The 17,539-nt window shown below is 36.9% G+C and overlaps 1 protein-coding gene and 1 pseudogene across 1 annotated transcript; both read right to left on the bottom strand.

The window, feature by feature from the left end:
* The window catches only part of LOC149036782 (uncharacterized), a 2,702-nt pseudogene extending 891 nt beyond the window's left edge, over positions 1-1,811 (bottom strand).
* Positions 1,812-4,216: 2,405 nt separating this feature from the next.
* On the bottom strand, positions 4,217-10,213 carry LOC149036781 (uncharacterized). The gene is made up of 7 exons (XM_089188908.1): positions 9,458-10,213; positions 8,880-8,974; positions 8,397-8,556; positions 6,823-6,889; positions 6,225-6,583; positions 5,944-6,109; positions 4,217-5,335 (listed from the first exon to the last, which is right to left on the bottom strand). The coding sequence occupies exons 1-7, from the start codon at positions 10,076-10,078 to the stop codon at positions 5,103-5,105; spliced, it is 1,701 nt and encodes a 566-aa protein (XP_089045034.1). The 5' UTR covers positions 10,079-10,213; the 3' UTR covers positions 4,217-5,102.
* Positions 10,214-17,539: the final 7,326 nt, after the last annotated feature.

Below are 17,539 nucleotides of genomic sequence, written 5' to 3'. Positions count from 1 at the left end.
GGCGATGGAGGTTCAATGGTTTTGGTTTACGATTACCTAGGTTATATTCGAATAGAAATATTACGTAGGTTAATGGGTTTAAAGAGCTAAAGTCCTTTTTTGATGAAAACTAACTCCGTTCATGTTGTGCAGCTAGTATTGATTACCTGATTGTTGATAGTAAAATTCACAATGGTAGTAAAGGATGTGAGAACTTTATTGAGGTAGAAATTCCGACGGCTATGTCTTCTTAAACGTAGCCTTTACCTTAATTCTAATCTCTGGCCTTTTTGGTGTCTTCTAGATACTTGTGCACTTCAAAACTGCGTGCCAAATAACCATCAATAAATTTTTAGCCTGCCTCAGGTTTTTTCTCCACATAGTTATCATTTATCAAATTTTCATTGCCTCGTTGTTTTAGCATATTCAATATATAGGCAACCAAGCCGAGAATAAAGTTCTTACCTTGTTGAGAAAGTTTTAGTGTGACCGCGAAGGTAATGAAGTGATATTAACTAATTGGCATTTCATCTTGCTATAATTTGTGGCATTACAGCTCATTGTTACCATAAATGAATTCTCACTTACTGATGATTTTTGCATCAAACTCTTCAGCAACTTTTTGGATTGTAAGAAAAGGAGCTAAGACACCAACCTGATGTGAAAAACACAATAATTTTCATTAATACCAACAACTATGGGGAGTTGATTTCTGCTACATGTACTTAGAACTCAGAGAGGGCTGAAAAAGGTACAATCAAGGTAGTAAGTAGTTTTTTTTTTCAAATTACTACTAAAGGACAGATTCGTCTTCTTTTGGCAACACTTAGGATGAAACTTTTCTTTCTTTATACGCACCTCTTTACCAGCAATATCTTTGCATTTTGTGCCATCAAGGGAGGCTTGCATGGCACTGATTATTAAGCCTGTGAACAATGACATCATGATTGCTCCCACCAGAACCCAGATAATGTCAAATATATGGCAAAGAAAGGACTTTGGAGTTACGTCACCGTACCTGATTTAGAAAAGGATTAATCATAAAAAACCGCAACTCAAGTCAAAAACTTAGAAGTACGTTTAATTGCAAGTGCAGTTATCTTAGACAGAATTGAAATACCCCACTGTTGTGAGGGAGAGCACGGCCCACCAAAATCCTTGAGGTGCACCAGCCGTAAATAAAGGTGAGAACTGGTCTTTGTTAACTCTGCGTTCCTGCAATCAGGAAGGAAAAGTCTACTTTTATAACCTGCAAAAGAATGTTACGGTGTTTTAACTAGGAGCTATCCCAAAAGAAATTGTTATTCTCAGATCACTTGGATATCGTTCATAAAAAAGAACAGGAAAAAAAATGCTGCATTGATTCCATTCTATCAAGAGGTCAGATGCACATTTTCATGACTAGTAAAACAAAATTCATTAAAGTTTTCCTAAAACCTCTAGGCATCTCCTCTTAGAGTTCTGTCGTGTCCCATCGCCCGAACGTGCTGCCTATCTAAGTCTATGTGGTACTGTATGACCAACATAAATTTATGTTCTCACCAAAAGCCATACGAGTATTCCTGAAACTCCTGACAGTAACATCCTACAAACCAGAATCGGCCATTGTGACGTAATAGGAGCAAACAGCTGTTCCTCTGATTCTTCCTCACACTTCTTTAAGTTTGCTATTAGAGAACTGCCAAATGATACAAATGCTCGGATCAGTGTGACATTAGGCAGTCCATCATCGTCTATCTTATGGTAAGCTTGAAAGGGAAAAGTGAATCCACTTGCTTGGTTTTCATCAGATTTGACATTTCATCTTTACTTCGCACAAAGATGGTATCCATATTGCAAGCTGTTGGGTCGCTTGCTTGTCTACTAAAGCAAGCTATGTCCACAAACCATTTAATGGTTTGCTACATAAATCCTGGATCGAGACTTTCGTTCATGATATAAGGAGGAGTATTCAGCAAAGCTACTTTGAACCTGCACTGCGTTTTTTGTTCAGAATTCGTGGAAATGTTTAAGTAAACCAGTAACAGAAGAATATGGAGAAGTTTCATAGTTCAATTAGTCACTACGTCTTTAAGTCTATGACTCCAACCTGATGGGAGAAAATAATTCAACAACTTTTCGTACAAATACACAAAAAAACAAAAATACGAGGCACTCGGAAAGCTTAATAGTGTTGAGCCATACTGAAAAAAAAAAAGAATAATCAATAGGGCAACATTAAGAAGCTTTGTAGTTTGAAAATCTGCAGCACAATTCCCGCGTAAAACACCTGCTTGAATTTCATAGAATAATCGACTGATGATATTTAGTTATTAGAGCAGCGAGGTTTTTAAAAATCGTCACACTTTGTAATACCTGTCGTACTTTGTAAGAACCTTATTGCAGTTTGTAACCAGCTCTTTGCACTTTGTAACACCCGTCCTTACAATTAAAACAGGACACTAGTGATGAAATTGGCGCTGTTGACGGGTGTTTATTTTTCTCTTGTTTTCATGCAGCGCGGTATCCATCATACTTAATCACAGTATTTGCATCTGAAATAGATTAAGCCTACACAATGGCAAATTCAAATAAGTGTGCCAATATAAATTGGAAAACTGAAATTTAAATCATGATCACTCGTTTCGAACTCGGCGACATTTATTTTACGACCAGAAGCATGTCACCTTGTTTAGCCGGGCAAAAAGCTTTGATCGCTTTTCTTTCCACATAGTCCCTGCAGAACTTTAATATGTTTTACAGTTTTTCAGAGAGACATTTAATCATATTAGTCAAGCCGATGACTTGTACCACACGCTGTCACCCTCCCTGCCTGATCGGTTTCGTTCACTTAAAAAAACCTTCAAAACAAAACTCAACAAAAGTGTAATCACTTTACAGCCACTTCCATTTATCAAAGAAAAGCTGGTCATGCTGCATACAAGACTTTGTATCCTCTTGTTTTGTCGTTATCAAAGAAGGAAATCATTGCCAAACTTTCTGTGATAAGCTTATGTAAAAACTTTAGACCTCTCTGCTCGTCGAAGTCTAATGCTTCTCAGTTTGTAAAGAAACACGAGTTGCATTTCTTCCTTAAGAGCGTGTCCACGAGAGCACTAGGCAGTCGTTCTACATGCCATCTCACCAATTTCGATGAAACTTTGCCAGTTTAAAGGGTCTACCCCAAAACTCAAAAAGACAAACTGGTTTCTGTTTTGGTTTTTTCTGGGGGAAGATAGACAACCCCCCGGTTTTTCTTGGTTTTCACCTAGGAAATCGCCTCAAATAGGTAAAATGTATGAAGCTCTCACTGCGATGGTATTTAATCAATCACTCTGAGAGTTTGTATATATATTTGTACATCCTTAGTCAATGTCTGCTGCAAGTATCAGTTAATTTAATTGACAGCTTCTCAATTGACAGAGGCAAATAAACGACTATGTGTTTAGACTTTTCGATTCATCCAAATATCTGACAACTTTGAGGTCAAATATCTCCCCTTGCCAGAAAGGTGAAACGCTAGTCTTGATTCCCCTTTATAATCCATCATTTCATCTCTAAAAATCGTCCAAAAAATCTTTGGGCACTGCCATAATTTTGTCTTGGAAGCCTTTTAAAATCTGCGACTGTCACAAGTTCCTCTCAACTACACCTGTCACGCAATTCTTGCCCTAGGCGGTCACTTGACCGAATAAACCTACATTTTGTAGCTCTTTATACAAGAGAATTGATCAAGAAAGGTAAAAAGTGTGAAAAAATTTCGAGATTTTTGGTAGGAATGGAAAATTTCACGTTTAGAGATATGCATGTAGGCGAAAAATCGATGGGAAAATGTGCAAAAATGGGCTGTATCACTCCCAAGTATCCCGAACTAAACGAGCAAGCGATGGAGTGGTTTTCACAGCAGAGAGACCAAATATTTCACTTGTAATGTGAAATGAGGAGAGTTTTTGCCGAGTTGAGTGAGATCGTCTTTCAATGCGTGGGAAGTATGGAATCTGCTGGTGATCAGAAATACGTTTTTGTCACATCAATTTTAAAGCATGTCACGGAAAGAGTGCTGCAGTCAGGGAATTTACGGTTATTTCGCATTAAAATTAAATTTGTACTTGTTTTAGAATCCCAAACCCTCGGCTATAAGCCAAAGCCCGTTTCTTGTGAAAAAATCTCCCAAACTTTTGTGTCAAATACTGAAAAGTCGCTCGGCCTATAGGTCGAGAAATACGGTAAACAAAAACTAAATGTTGAGCCAAGACGGTAAAGTTACGACTTTCCTTTTTTTATCTATTGGTTATAGACAATATCTAAAAACTTTGATTAAATCGTAAGGATTTGAGGATTAAGGACGTTTCGAAACGATTAACTTTTAACCTAGAGTCTTTAGTGACCACTTGCATCTGCCCTCCATAATCTTACAAGTTAGTAGTTCCAAAAATATCCTGAAATGTTATAAAATCTCATGCTTATTGCGAAAGAAATTGAGAAAGTGACCAGCCAGAAATTACATTTGCATTCACTTAACCGAGAGAAGAGAAGTCAAGAAACAATAATTGTTATATTATATCTTCTGTAATAAGTTCTTCCTTAAATAATTAATAAAGAAAATAACTCTTCATTTATACTTCCAATTTGCACCATCCATACTCAAAAGCTTGCTTTTTTTCAGTACTTGTGAAAATTTAATTCCATAGAGTGTAAACAAACAAACCCAGAAGTTACGCACTGAAAAGCAAATACCGAAGTTATTATTCTTAACGCTCGATTCTGTTCATCCGTCAGGACGGACGAGGTAGAGTCTGTAGTTAACAGTGGAAGCTATTTCATCAATAGACAGCTAAAGCTGATTGCAATGGAATGAGAAAAATTTATAAACCTTCTTGGTTCACTTGCTACCTTCTCTGAACATAACGTATTGGTTTGCTAGCCTCAATACCGAAAGTAAGGAAATTAAAAAGGAAATAGGAAAAAGGAAGGAAAAGAATTCAATACAATTCGTAATAAACAAGAAGTCAGTTACGTGTCCTATTCTGTGAGACACAAACACCTTCTTTTTTTCGCTCAAGCTAAAAATATGGCACTGGTCATGGAAATCTCAGAAGAGTAAAATGCTATCTGAGTTTATTAATGACAAAATGTTTTATGTGTTATACTATTGTGTCAGTATTTTTACTCTTTCCTTTCAGATCAAGCATATTGTTAGAAAATGAGCGTTCTTTTGGTCTTGAGTATTCAGGACTGTCCACAAGAGACAAACCGTTCGCGGCACCTTCAAATTCCTCTTTTAACTTTTGTAGATCAGACGTTATGTCTTCCAGTCGTTTCTCCAAATCCAGGAAGTTTTGCATCATTGACATCTTCCTGCTGCTGGGAGTCAGTCCTGCAAGAAGGATCGTAGAGGAAATTTAAAGAAATGAACCACTAAATAAATCCCTGAACTTTTGTCTTTCCGTTTGTCAGTACACAAGTAGTCGATATTTCATTCGGTCATTAATCGTTTGAATAACTGACTATTTTCTAACTGACAAACAGAATGACATAACTTCCTATTATTTGACTGACAGACCGACATTCCAATAAAGCATTGAACCGTTTCATGTAACGAAGGTTTACACATTCCTGATTGAAATCTGAGGGACGTGCTAACCGACTAACTGGTTGATTGGATGACTGACCAACCGACTGCCTGACTGACTGACCTACTGTCTGGATGACTGACAGACAGACAGACAGACAGACAGACTGACTGACTGACTGACTGACTAACTAACTAACTAACTACTTAACTAACTAACTAACTAACAGACTGAGCAACTGAAGGACGAGTGAATGTCTCGCTGCTTTTGATTGCCAGCTGAATTTAAAATTATAGAATCACATCAATACCAAGATTCATACTAATTAAAATGGAACAATTTTCTTCAAAAGGTATCTGTTTTATATTTACTCTGCAGAAACCTATGGTAAATTAATTTAAGAAGCAGTTACCTTTTCTCTTCTTGCGTACTGTTGGCTTAAAGTTGGTGTAGACCTCCCAAAGTTTGCCGATGATTATTAGGAAGGCGAATATTCCCAATAAAGCAAATAAAATAGATTTGGTCATTTGTGAGCCAGTGGAGAATAACCCTTCCATTTCATCGGACAAATCCGCTGTCTAAAAGGAAATAAATAATTTTCAAACTGTTAATTTCATCGGAATAAATGCTAAACAAATAGAGAAGAATGGCGCGTGGTGAAATATAGAAAATTCACAAAAAACAATTAACTACCTGTAATTCGGCAGGGATAAGTTGCTCTTTAGCAGTTCCTTTTGCAACTGCAACCAAATCCGCCGATAATTCTTTCAGCCTTTTCCCGCAAACCGAAAGCTCAGTTTTTCTAACCAATACTTCGTCATCAGAATCGTTCGTGCCATTCGGTGACCCCATTAGATGTGGTATTACGTCATGACTCACGTGAGCCAGGTAATATTCCATTGGATAATCGACGTTACGAATCATTCGGATCTGCCTGTTTCGTTTTAAACCAGATTTATCCAAAAGGTGAAATGCAGTGTTGCGATCCATCATTACTCTTCCAATTGTTCCTTGGATAAGACTTTTTTGCATTTCGTCCAGGTTTTTGAACTCTGTTGGTTAAAAATTTATTTGATTAGTTCGCCAACGCAAATTCTTACATGAATAAAATGAGAAAAGCGGCGGAGAAATTTCTCCTCAGAGTTTTGATACAAAAATATACGAGATATGACTGAAATTAAAAGGTAATTTTTAAGCTTATTTCTTTACTTTCCCAGTCGTCCCTGAGGAACAATGGTCATGCAACACATTATTCAAGGACATTAAAATAAATCTGAAAAGAACTACTTACTGACAAAGTCTGCATCCAGCTCCATAGCGACTATATGCGTTTCAGGATTCTTGTTGGACACACCCACCTAACAAGTAAATTGGGGTCAGACAAATTTTTATGCGCCAGTTGGGCCCTTATAGATTGCGCAAGCATAATTTTTGACCTAAATTGTAAAAACAAGCATAATTTTCCTTCTATTTATGAAAGTAGCACTGCAAGCCTAATGAGCATATTTTTTCTTATTTTGAAGGAAACGTTACCAGAGTCATGGCTTGATTATTTTCAAATTCAGTCCATAGTTCATGTCTATTTTCAGGTTTTCAATGTCTTGGAAGAAGAGGGTTAACGAAGTATTGAATCGTTCGTTGTCTAGAGGACTAGGCACGCCCGTAGTAAAGATTGCATCGTTTAGAGTTACCGTTTTCACAGGCAAGTAATGGTGTCAAAGAGAAACTTACATTTTGACTTGTCAAATCACTGCTTCTTGTCTGGAATCCAATGGTTATTTATGTTTTTGTCAGAGTATGTTTCTCAAATGAAGAATTTAATTGATAACAAATATATAATTTGGACTTCTTTTTTCCTTTTTTTTTTTTTTAAACACACTTAAATAAAAAGTAGCAAAATTTCAAAAACGAGCATGATTTTGAGCATTATTTGAAGAATGATCGAGCAATACCACTAGCATAATATGCTACTTTTACGAGCACAATCTATAAAGGCTTAGTGCCAGATTATAAGTACTTTCCTCTTGCAAAGAATATGAAAAGTCTGCACAACGAAAGTACACTTAAGTTGTAGTTCCAGAAAGACCCACCCTAAATAATAGGAATAGGGAAGGCATTGGTGTTGAAGGGGCCAATAATATCCGAAGTTGTACAGAACCAGAGCAATTTTCCATTTTGACAATCAATTAAAATTGTGTACTGTTAATTTCGTTCTTCCATACAACTTGCTAACTCGGACTCAAGTAGCTCATAATTCCTAGCCCAGCTGTTCGAAGTCTGAGTAGCGCTAATCCGGGTCTAATTTCATGCGGGTTTTTTTTTATTATTTCGAATAACTTTCTCTACTTTTTCTAAGAGTATCTAATAAGTGCGGACAAAAAGAATTATACTGAGTTTCTTTTACAGCTTTCAGATCTTAAATAAGATTTCCATTACTCCTGAATTATCTGAACCCTGCTTTTAATAACTCGGCCCTATGACTTAAAGGTTTGAGTCACAGGGCCGAGTTGCATTTGAGTTGTTCCTGAGTTCGATCGATGAGGGTAGGATTTCATTAATTGGCAATATAATTTTTTCAGGGAAAAACCTTTCGAAGCTTGGGTTAATATAAATTGAAAAATGAAGGGAATCTAATTTGAAACCAAGAAAATAATCACTGATATATTTCCTTACAATATCACCCCTGAATCAAACATTAGGGTCACGAGAATAAAAGAAATGATCACCAACTAAAGAAGCTCTTGATTGTTAAAAAAAATTCTCCTTCCCAGCACCTTAAGAGATGTATAAAGAAAAACATGGAGAAAGGGGCATAATGATGTTAGGGTGCAAAGGGTTTTAGGTGTTCATGTTAGGGTTACTAACCTTTTTGCCACCAATGTCCCTACATCTCGTACCATCCAGGGAAGCTTGCATGGCATTTGTAAATAAGGCGGTGAACAGCGACAACATTATTGCTCCTATCAGGATCCACATTATACCAAATGCACGTCCACAGAGGGTTTTAGGCGTCTTATCACCGTACCTAATGAGAAAAAGGAACCAAATATCTTTGCGCTTTGAGGATAGTGTAGTAAGTATATAAATTCTCAATCTATGCCTAATTGACCACTTCCCCGATAAGGCTTTTCAGGATCAGCACAAATGAATTAGTTTATAAATGAGAGAATGAATGAAAATTCTGGAAGCCAATTTAAGAATGGAACCCTGGTAGAGATTTTGATAAACCCAAAGCATGTATTAACTTCGACAAAAAAATGGGTTTTACAATATTGCCTATCTTTGATCGTATTCAAAGGACGCAGTGAAAAAAAGAGCCCACTGATACCCAAATTTAAATCCACTTACCCTACTGTTGTAAGTGATACCACTGCCCACCAAAAGCCTTCTGGTGATCCTATCGTGAACGAGGGTGAAAACTGAGCCGCGTTTGAACGGTGTTCCTGTCATGGAAATTGGTATCACTGTTTAATGAATTATATATATAAAAAAACCTACCATGAAGGTGGCTTTTAGTGTGGAGTAAATAAATTGATTAGAAAACACTTCTAGCTTACTTAAGGCCTTGCTACAACGCGCAAAGTTTGCAGCAGTTTTACCGTATCCGAAATTGTGGCATCTTGGAATAAAATGTTCTTATTTGATAGTTTGCGTCATTGCAACGGTCTTTTTTCAACTACAAACAAACAAACATTATCTGTAGCTTCATGACTTGTAGGGCATTTTAGTTTGGCTTTTTATTTCGGTGAGGTCATAAGGTGTGCCTAACTAACCGTTTACTCAAAAATGGTGCCGTCGATTCTTACTTAAACTATTTTCATGTTAAAGCCGTAACATTTAAGTTCGAATATAACCTTACGTAGGATTAAAAGTAAAGAGCTCTAGAGGCTTAGTATAGATTGACAATGATAAGCCTTAACTCTTACCAAGAGCCAAATAATCACTCCAGATATCCCTGACAGTAACATGATAGAAGCCAATATCGGCCAATGTGACGTAATAGAAGTCAGTAACTGTTCCCGTGACTCTGCTTTGCACTGCTTTAAGTTCACAATCATTGAACACCCGGATGATAAAAATGCCCGGATGAGTGTCACACTGTCTAGACCCGTAAGTTTTTGTTTTGCATCCGATAGAATTGGAAAATCAAAATCAACCGACCCATTTTTAATCAACTTTACCATCTCGTCTTGATTTTGAACAAATACTGGTACCATTTTGCAAGCTATGGGGTCTGTTGCTTCTCTACCAAAGCAAGCCGTGTCCACAAACCATGTTAGGGTTTGATTCATAAATCCTCCGTTAATACTTTGCTTCATAATGTAAGGAGGAAAATCTAGCAAGGCAAATTTGAATTTGCATTTTGTTTCTTTATCTTGTGCCTGACGAAGTTGACGCGTTTGGCGAACTTGACGATGTTGCCTGATTTGACGGGCTTTGCGCACTAATTCCGATTGATCGATTGAATCAAGCTTTTGGCTGCTGACAAGCCATAAATCGCAGCAAACCATTAGACATAGGACCAATCTCAGAGTTGCAACATGCATCGTTAACACCGCCAAGATATGATATATGTTAGAAACCTCCCCTGAGGCTACCAGACTTCAAGTTTTGTTCAGATCTAACCAAAAAAAAAACAAATAAACAAAAAAACCACAGATGCAAAAGTCAGAATAATATATTATTATTATACTGCATGGGTGCAATGCAAGACCAGATCTCAATATGACTTCCATTACACTTACATGAGAACATTCACGAAGAAGAGATCGTGCATTTGAAAAGAATGGAACGAAAATATGATTTTGACCTTCTCAAAGGACTCGAAGAAGTTTTTTATGGACAAAAAGTTATGGAGTTCTCATTGAGGTAGCGATATTCTCTCCTGGCTATAGCCAGCTACCTTCAATAAACGCTTTTTTTGTCTCAATTTCCGAAAACCCCCCACTACGATGTATCTATTACCACACAGCGTGCCGTTATCTGGGTTAGTGTCTTACAGAATTTACACCAACAAGTGTAAGTGTAAGTGCGGAGTAGTATAATCAAAGTTACTAATTAAAAGCTGACACTTAAGCCAAAAACAGACAAGGCGGCTACAAACATACTGACAAATTTTGATTCCCTCCCATCAAGAAGTTCGAAAGATGGACACGTTATGAATTTTGAATTGCGCTTGGCGGTTGGCAATAACTGTTTTTTGTCAGGGTCTGTGTCATCAAGAAGGCTTTTAGAAAAATACTTTACGTCTTCAGTTTAAAAGTAGATCCTTTTTCCCAAACTGACACGTGGTGAAAAAGAAAACTTTACTGTGAATCTTCAGACCAACAAAATTTGTAATTGTGGCAGATGCAGTTTAAGGGCTTGATAATCAAAATTTTGGGCTAGAAAATAATAATTTTAAAAAGAATCCTTCATTAGCTCTTTTTAGATGAGATCTTTTGATAAAGTATGGTTTTTCTTCGACTCCGCTTTTGTGTGTCGAAGAACATAACGGCAATTTTGGCACATTAATTTGTGTTCTACAAAATCTGCAAGGATGGCTATGCCAGGATTATAAATAAATCCTCATTGTGAGCAAAACACCGCGTCAATGTAATTTTTTTCTAACACTACAGAATATTTTGAGTGCTGGACTGTACGCCAGATTGAGTGAATGTTATTATACCGTTATCTGTGGGGGAGAGAGTAGAGGCGGACTCTAAACACAATTGATAAAGTCTGGCGAAGAGCTGCATCGAAATTTAAAAAGACGAACGCGTTTCGATCTTCGATTAAGAAATTGGGAAAATGGACTTGAAAGATATTCAAAAGGGAATCAGTAAACATAGTGCAGTATGATAAATAATCATTACGGGAAATATTCAGAGCCAGGCAAATAAATGAGCTTTCAGCTGGCGTTGGCAAAGCCAAGAAATTATTGAACTATCACTACTTCTACTTCTTCTCATGCTTAAATTCTGTTACATAACAGGATCTCATTGGCAATTCAAAATAAGTCAAAAATTCTGAATTTGGGACAGGTTTCGTTAATTTTAGGAGAGTCCATTAAAAAAAAAATTCCAAATAACAATATCAACATAAATATTGGAAATTAGGTTGCCATTTTCTGCAAGAATAAAAAGCGTCTGGCGAATTTGACGATGTTGCCTGATATCACGGGCTTTGGGCACTAATTCCGATTGATCAATTGAATCAATTCGGGGCTTTTGGCTGCTGGCAGGCCGTAAATCGGAACAAATGAAGAGACATAGTGCTAGTCTTATGGTTGCAATATGCATGGTAAAAACTGCCGAAGAAAGGAACTACTGGAAAACCTCCCTTGCTTGCACACTTGAAGTTTTGTTGTGATCTCAACAAATAGCGCTGGCTCTTCAGAGAAATATGTTACTGAAAGATGATCAACGCCATAATATAAGTCAGTGTTCGAACATGAACAAGCCCATTTATGTTATAGTTTATAATGCTATCGTTTCAATGAAGCGATACTTAATCAGGATTTCCTTAATTAATTGCTGATAGTATTAAGTTGGGAAGAGGATAGCCGATAGATTAACGAGTATCATTATGGTTTTTTTTATCCATCGTCTATGGTCATACAACAAAAGCGAAATACTCCCGTGATATTTAGGAATTTCAAAAGAACTTTTTAAGTGTTCACCGTATCTGCTCAGTGCCAATAAAAACATCACTATTTGTGACGGTAATGCAAACAGAAAATTGTAGGGCCGTAAAAAGCAAATAAATGTGTTCTACATTAAGAATATAATGTTCCATAAATTGAACTACAAAAGTTCTCTTATTATTGTGGAAGGTGTAGAGTAGAACTTTTCAAACTTCAATATTTGAGCCTAGTAAATTGTTGAGTATTTTCGTAATATTTATCAAAATTAAGAAAACGGCTCTAAATGTTGAAGTTGATGATACATGAAATAGCTTTTTTATAACTGGTTTTTTAAGTCCCAATATAACTATCCAAATTTCACGTCTACGAATTTCAACATATTTGCAATTTTGCAGATCCACCTCAAGTGGTAAACAGATGTTGTTACACTCATTTTAGTACAAGGTTTGTTCTTGTCATTTAGTAGTTTCATTTTATTGACCGAAATAAAGCAGATTCTATTTTTTTTCAAAAGTTAGACATACAATTTTGTAAATAAATAACTCAAAGTATATGTAGAAATAACTGTGCTCTATACTATTGAGACGCTTTCATTCCGAAGTTCATCATCATTATTCACGGAAAACGCGTCAGACGTAAGATGATTCCGAACAGTTGGTAAACGAGGAGATTATTTAAGTTTCAATTAGAAATGATATGCAAATAACAAATGGTGTAAGACAACACTATCCATTTTTAACATTTTTTTTAGACTATTTAAAGGCTGTTTAACTTTCAAACTCATCGATGGTTTCGTAAAGCCCTTTGTTCAAGAGGAAACTCTATGGTATCAAGAATCAGAATGAGCCTAGCCTGCAGTGCAGGCGTCTTACTAGAGCGAGCTAACGTTATAAGTTCGCGATCGTTTATCAGACCAGCCATGTTTGGTTTGAAGTTAGAGTGGACGGTGGAAGTAGTGGGCGGGGAAAGGGAAAGAAGACACCTGCCTGAACAGGCTGTTGAAAAGAAGAACACCCGCTGATTAGTTGCGTGTCACTACATTTCCCGAAGATGAGCGGGTAACCAATCAAACTAAGTTAAATTAAAAATCGGAAGCATTGTATTCCGACAAAAACAAACATATGTAGAGCCGATGAGTGAAACGGTGAGGAAGTTTTTTATTTTCAGCTAGAAAAGAATGTCTTCGACAAAATCTCATCTGCAATCACAACTATGAGCTGATATTTCGTACAATCTATATTTTCCAAACGAAAATGTTGTTTTTTTTTTGTTTTTTTTTCGTCAAAGAAATAAGGGCTTCACCAAAACATGTATGTATAATAAACATATCTATAGATGTCCAAATGGTTAATGGTGTAAAACACCGATAAATATAGGAATAAATACCATTTTTTGCACGATAATCGAACGGCAACTACTTGAAAATGCGTGGGAACAACTGCATTCGGTAAAATCGCCGATAACAACGCGTTTTCTCAACGCAAACAGCTAAAAAACGCCAGAAAACATGGCATTTCTTTACGTTGACCAACCCGTGAACGTTGGACGACAAGTGGTTTTCAAACGTTTTCTACGCATTTTCCTGTCCTTGGAAAGTGGAAGATTCCCATCTGATACCGCATTCTTAACACCAGAAAAACAATCGTTTTCGTAGAGTTAACTGTGAAGGAAAACTGCTGGATAATGGAACGAATATTCTAATTCACCGACTCGAAAGAAATGGGAAAACGGTTGATTTTCTCGTCGGAAAATGTCAGAAAAATGCGTAATTAAAGCCGCGTTTTCAAATATTCAGAACTTGTTTTCCGAACCGGTGAACACCATATGTTTCGCAATGAAGCACACGCAAAGTAATGAAATAAACAAATACTTCAAAACATATGTAGAAATAACTGTGCTCTATATTATTGAAACGCTTTCAATCCTGTATTCATCATTCCGAAGGTCATCATCATTATTCACGGAAAACGCGTTAGACGTAAGATGATTCCAAACAGTTGGTAAACGAGGAGGTTATTTGAGTTTCAATTAGAAATGATATGCAAATAACAAATGGTGTAAGACAACACTTTCCATTTTTAACCTTTTCTCTTACGACTATTTATTTGTTTGTTTAACTTTCAGACTCATCGATAGCTTCAAACTAAAATCTCGAACATTTACTAGTCGATGCTGTCTTGTTATAAACGGAAATTTTGGGAGATATATCTCATGAAGTTTCGTAAAGCCCTTTGTTAAAGAGGAAACTCTACGTTATCAAGAATCAGAATGAGCCTAACCTGCAGTGCAGGCGTCTTATTAGGGCGAGCTAACGTTGTAAGCTCGCGACCGTTTTTCCGACCAGCCATGTTTGATTTGGTTTTAGAGTGGACGGTGGAAGTAGGGGGTGGAGAAAGGGCAAGAAGAAACCTGCCCGAAGAGGCTGTTGAAAAGAAGAACACCCTCTGATTAGTTGCGCGTCACTTCATTTCCCGAAGATGAGCAGGTAACCAATCAAACTGAGTTAAATTAAAAACCGGAAGCACTATCTTCCGACAAAAACAAACACACGAAGAGCCGATGAGTGAAACGGTGAGGAAGTTTTTTTATTTTCAGCTCGAAAAGAATGTCTTCGACAAAATCTCCCTGTCACAAATATGAGTTGATATTTAGTACAATCTATATTTTCCAAACGAAAATCCTTGAGTATAGGTGCTGGTTATTTGTTTGACAACTTTCCTTCCATTTGATCGTAAACGATTCTTTGAAGCAACAAACAGCTGCACTCAAAGGTTTGCACGCTATAATTTGTTTGATTCAAACCGGCATACTCTGGTGAAACGATGTGGCTGTTTTTGTTGTTGTTGTTATTGTTTTTTTTTGTTTTTTTTTCCTTCATCAAAGAAAAAAGGGTTTCACCAAAACATGTATGTATAATAAACATATCTATAGATGTCCAAATGGTTAACGGTGTAAAACAGCCATGAATATAGGAATAAATACCATTTTTCGCACAATAATCGAACGGCAACTACTTGAAAATGCATGGGAATAACTGTATTCCGTGAATCACCGATAACATTGCGTTTTCTCAACGCAAACAGCTAAAAAACGCCAGAACACATGGCATTTCTTTACGTTAACCAACCCGTGAACGTTGGACGACACGTAGTTTTCAAGCGTTTTCTACGCATTTTCCTGTTCTAGGAAAATGGAAGAAAACGCTCTGTCTGTGTAAAAGCAATCTTCTGTTACTGGAAAACACCAGTAAGCAACGAATACAAACCGTTTTCCCATCTGACACCGCATTCTTAACACCACGAAAACAATCGCTTTCGTAGAGTTAACAGTGAAAGAAAACTGCTGGATAATGGAACGAGTACTCCAATTCGCTGACTCGAAAACAACGGGAAAACTTGGGATTCTCATGTCGGAAAATGTCAGAAAAATGCGTGAATAATGCCGCGTTTTCAAATATTCAGGACTTGTTTTCCGAACGGGTAAACACCATATGTTTTTGCAGTGAAACACACGCACAAAGTAATGAAATAAACAAATACCTCAAAATATATGTAGAAATAACTGTGCTCTATACTATTGAAATGCTTTCACTCCTGCACGGAAAAAGGCATATGATCATTCCGAAGTTCATCATCATTATTCACGGAAAACGCGTCAGACATAAAATGATTCCAAACAGTTGGTAAACGAGGAGGTTATTAAAGTTTCAATTAGAAATCATACACAAATAACAGATGGTGTCTGACAACACTATCCATTTTTAACCTTCTCTCTTGAGACTATTTGAAGGCTGGTTAACTTTCAGACTCATCCATGGTTTCTAACTAAAATCTAGAAAACTAATCAGTCGACGCTTTCATGTTACAAAAGGAAATTTTGGGAGGAAAATTAAAGAGGAAACTCGGACAGGCGTAATCTTTACTCTCCCACCCCACCGCTCTACATATTTTTGACTGTCGACCACCCCTTGGTACAAACTTCTTTCTCTCCCCAGCCTTCCGCTGCCATTAAAATCAAAGATGGTGGCCATAATTTTCGTTAAGAAAATACTGAGCACTCGCTCGCCAAAATTACGCCTGGTTTGCAAACTAATGATGAGCCCACTTAAAAGACCAAGCTGTCTCATATTGATCATTTGCAATCATAATTTTGGACAAATGATATTCTGTTGAACGTTATTTGACACAAAAAAACGCCGCGGAAACGAACTATTTGTCCACATTGAATACGGGTGTACGTGCTGATTATGAACGATAGTGGAGTCAAAACTGTACTTAAATGACAAGTTTATTAGACTCGATTGCGGAGTAGTCAAATAAGTCAATTATCAGCCGACTGAAACAAGTAGAAAACGGTGCGACGAAAGCCATTCTATTAACAAAGAAGTCAATAATTGCTCCATACTACCAAAACAATCAAGTAGACTATCTGTATCAATGACGAAATACCTTATTTTCTTCAATACGTTGAAAATTATCTGCATTAAGTGTAAAGGCGCCAGTAGAATAGTAATTAGGCTCTCATAAATTGTGATAATAAAAGTAGCTCATTATGCTCTTGACATTATAGGCTATTAGCATCGCCCGGTGTTTTTCCAAATTATGCTCAAAATTATGCCCCTTTTCTTAAAGTGCGGTTTAAAAGAGGGAACAAAACAAGCTCAGATTATATAATTATTATTCATAATTAATAAAGCGTGATATCTTCCTTATCTTGAGTTACACACTTGCTCTGAGAAAACACTACTACACATTTGATATGTTGTGACATTTTGTAGCCTGTGAAAGCGGGAACTGTGACTAACGTGATCTAACTTCCGGCGTGCCCAGTCCACTGGACGACGACTGACACAGTATTCCGGTAACATTCTTCCATCGAATATTGCAAAATTACAAATGCTGAAGCTTGGACCAAACGTGTTTACCACTTAGAAATTACATATAAGTTACATTCTTACAACTGCACCAACGATGTCTCTCTGTTATCATAAACAACTAAATTGCTTTGATATCACAAGAAGTTGAATACCTTTTGATCGTGAAAATGTGTTTTCTCTCCAACCAGACAGGTGGGTGTATATACCACTTGTCTGAAGCAAAAATTAGTGTGACGACAAGAAGATGAAATACCTCTCGACTTGAAGTAATTGAAATTTAGTTATCTTGAAATAGTTCCCGAGTCTGCCCCAACGGTACAGACTCGATTCATGGTTAGTCGTTAAAAAACTATTTACTGGAATACCTGTGGTAGCCCAGTCATAAAAAGGCCTCTGTTTTTTTTTTTGTTGTCTTTCTTTTTTCCTCCGCCACAAAATGGAAAAATTACGCAATAGTGCCCAGTGGTCATTGGGCCCTCAACACCATGACAACCAACTGTGATCCAA

This window comes from Pocillopora damicornis, chromosome 12 (genome assembly GCF_964200805.1).
Source record: "Pocillopora damicornis chromosome 12, jaPocDami1.2, whole genome shotgun sequence".
Classification (NCBI taxonomy): domain Eukaryota; kingdom Metazoa; phylum Cnidaria; class Anthozoa; order Scleractinia; family Pocilloporidae; genus Pocillopora; species Pocillopora damicornis.
The sequence above is the reverse complement of the archived record's forward strand: the minus strand, read 5'-3'. Positions and strand labels throughout refer to the sequence as shown.

Excerpts from the sequence above, each read along its gene's own strand:
- LOC149036781 (XM_089188908.1), bottom strand. The coding sequence starts at position 10,078 with ATGCATGTTGCAACTCTGAGATTGGTCCTATGTCTAATGGTTTGCTGC. Across the intron at positions 8,975-9,457 it reads GAGTGATTATTTGGCTCTTG|GAACACCGTTCAAACGCGGC; the intron begins GTAAGAGTTAAG and ends TTTCCATGACAG. Across the intron at positions 8,557-8,879 it reads GTATCACTTACAACAGTAGG|GTACGGTGATAAGACGCCTA; the intron begins GTAAGTGGATTT and ends TTTTCTCATTAG.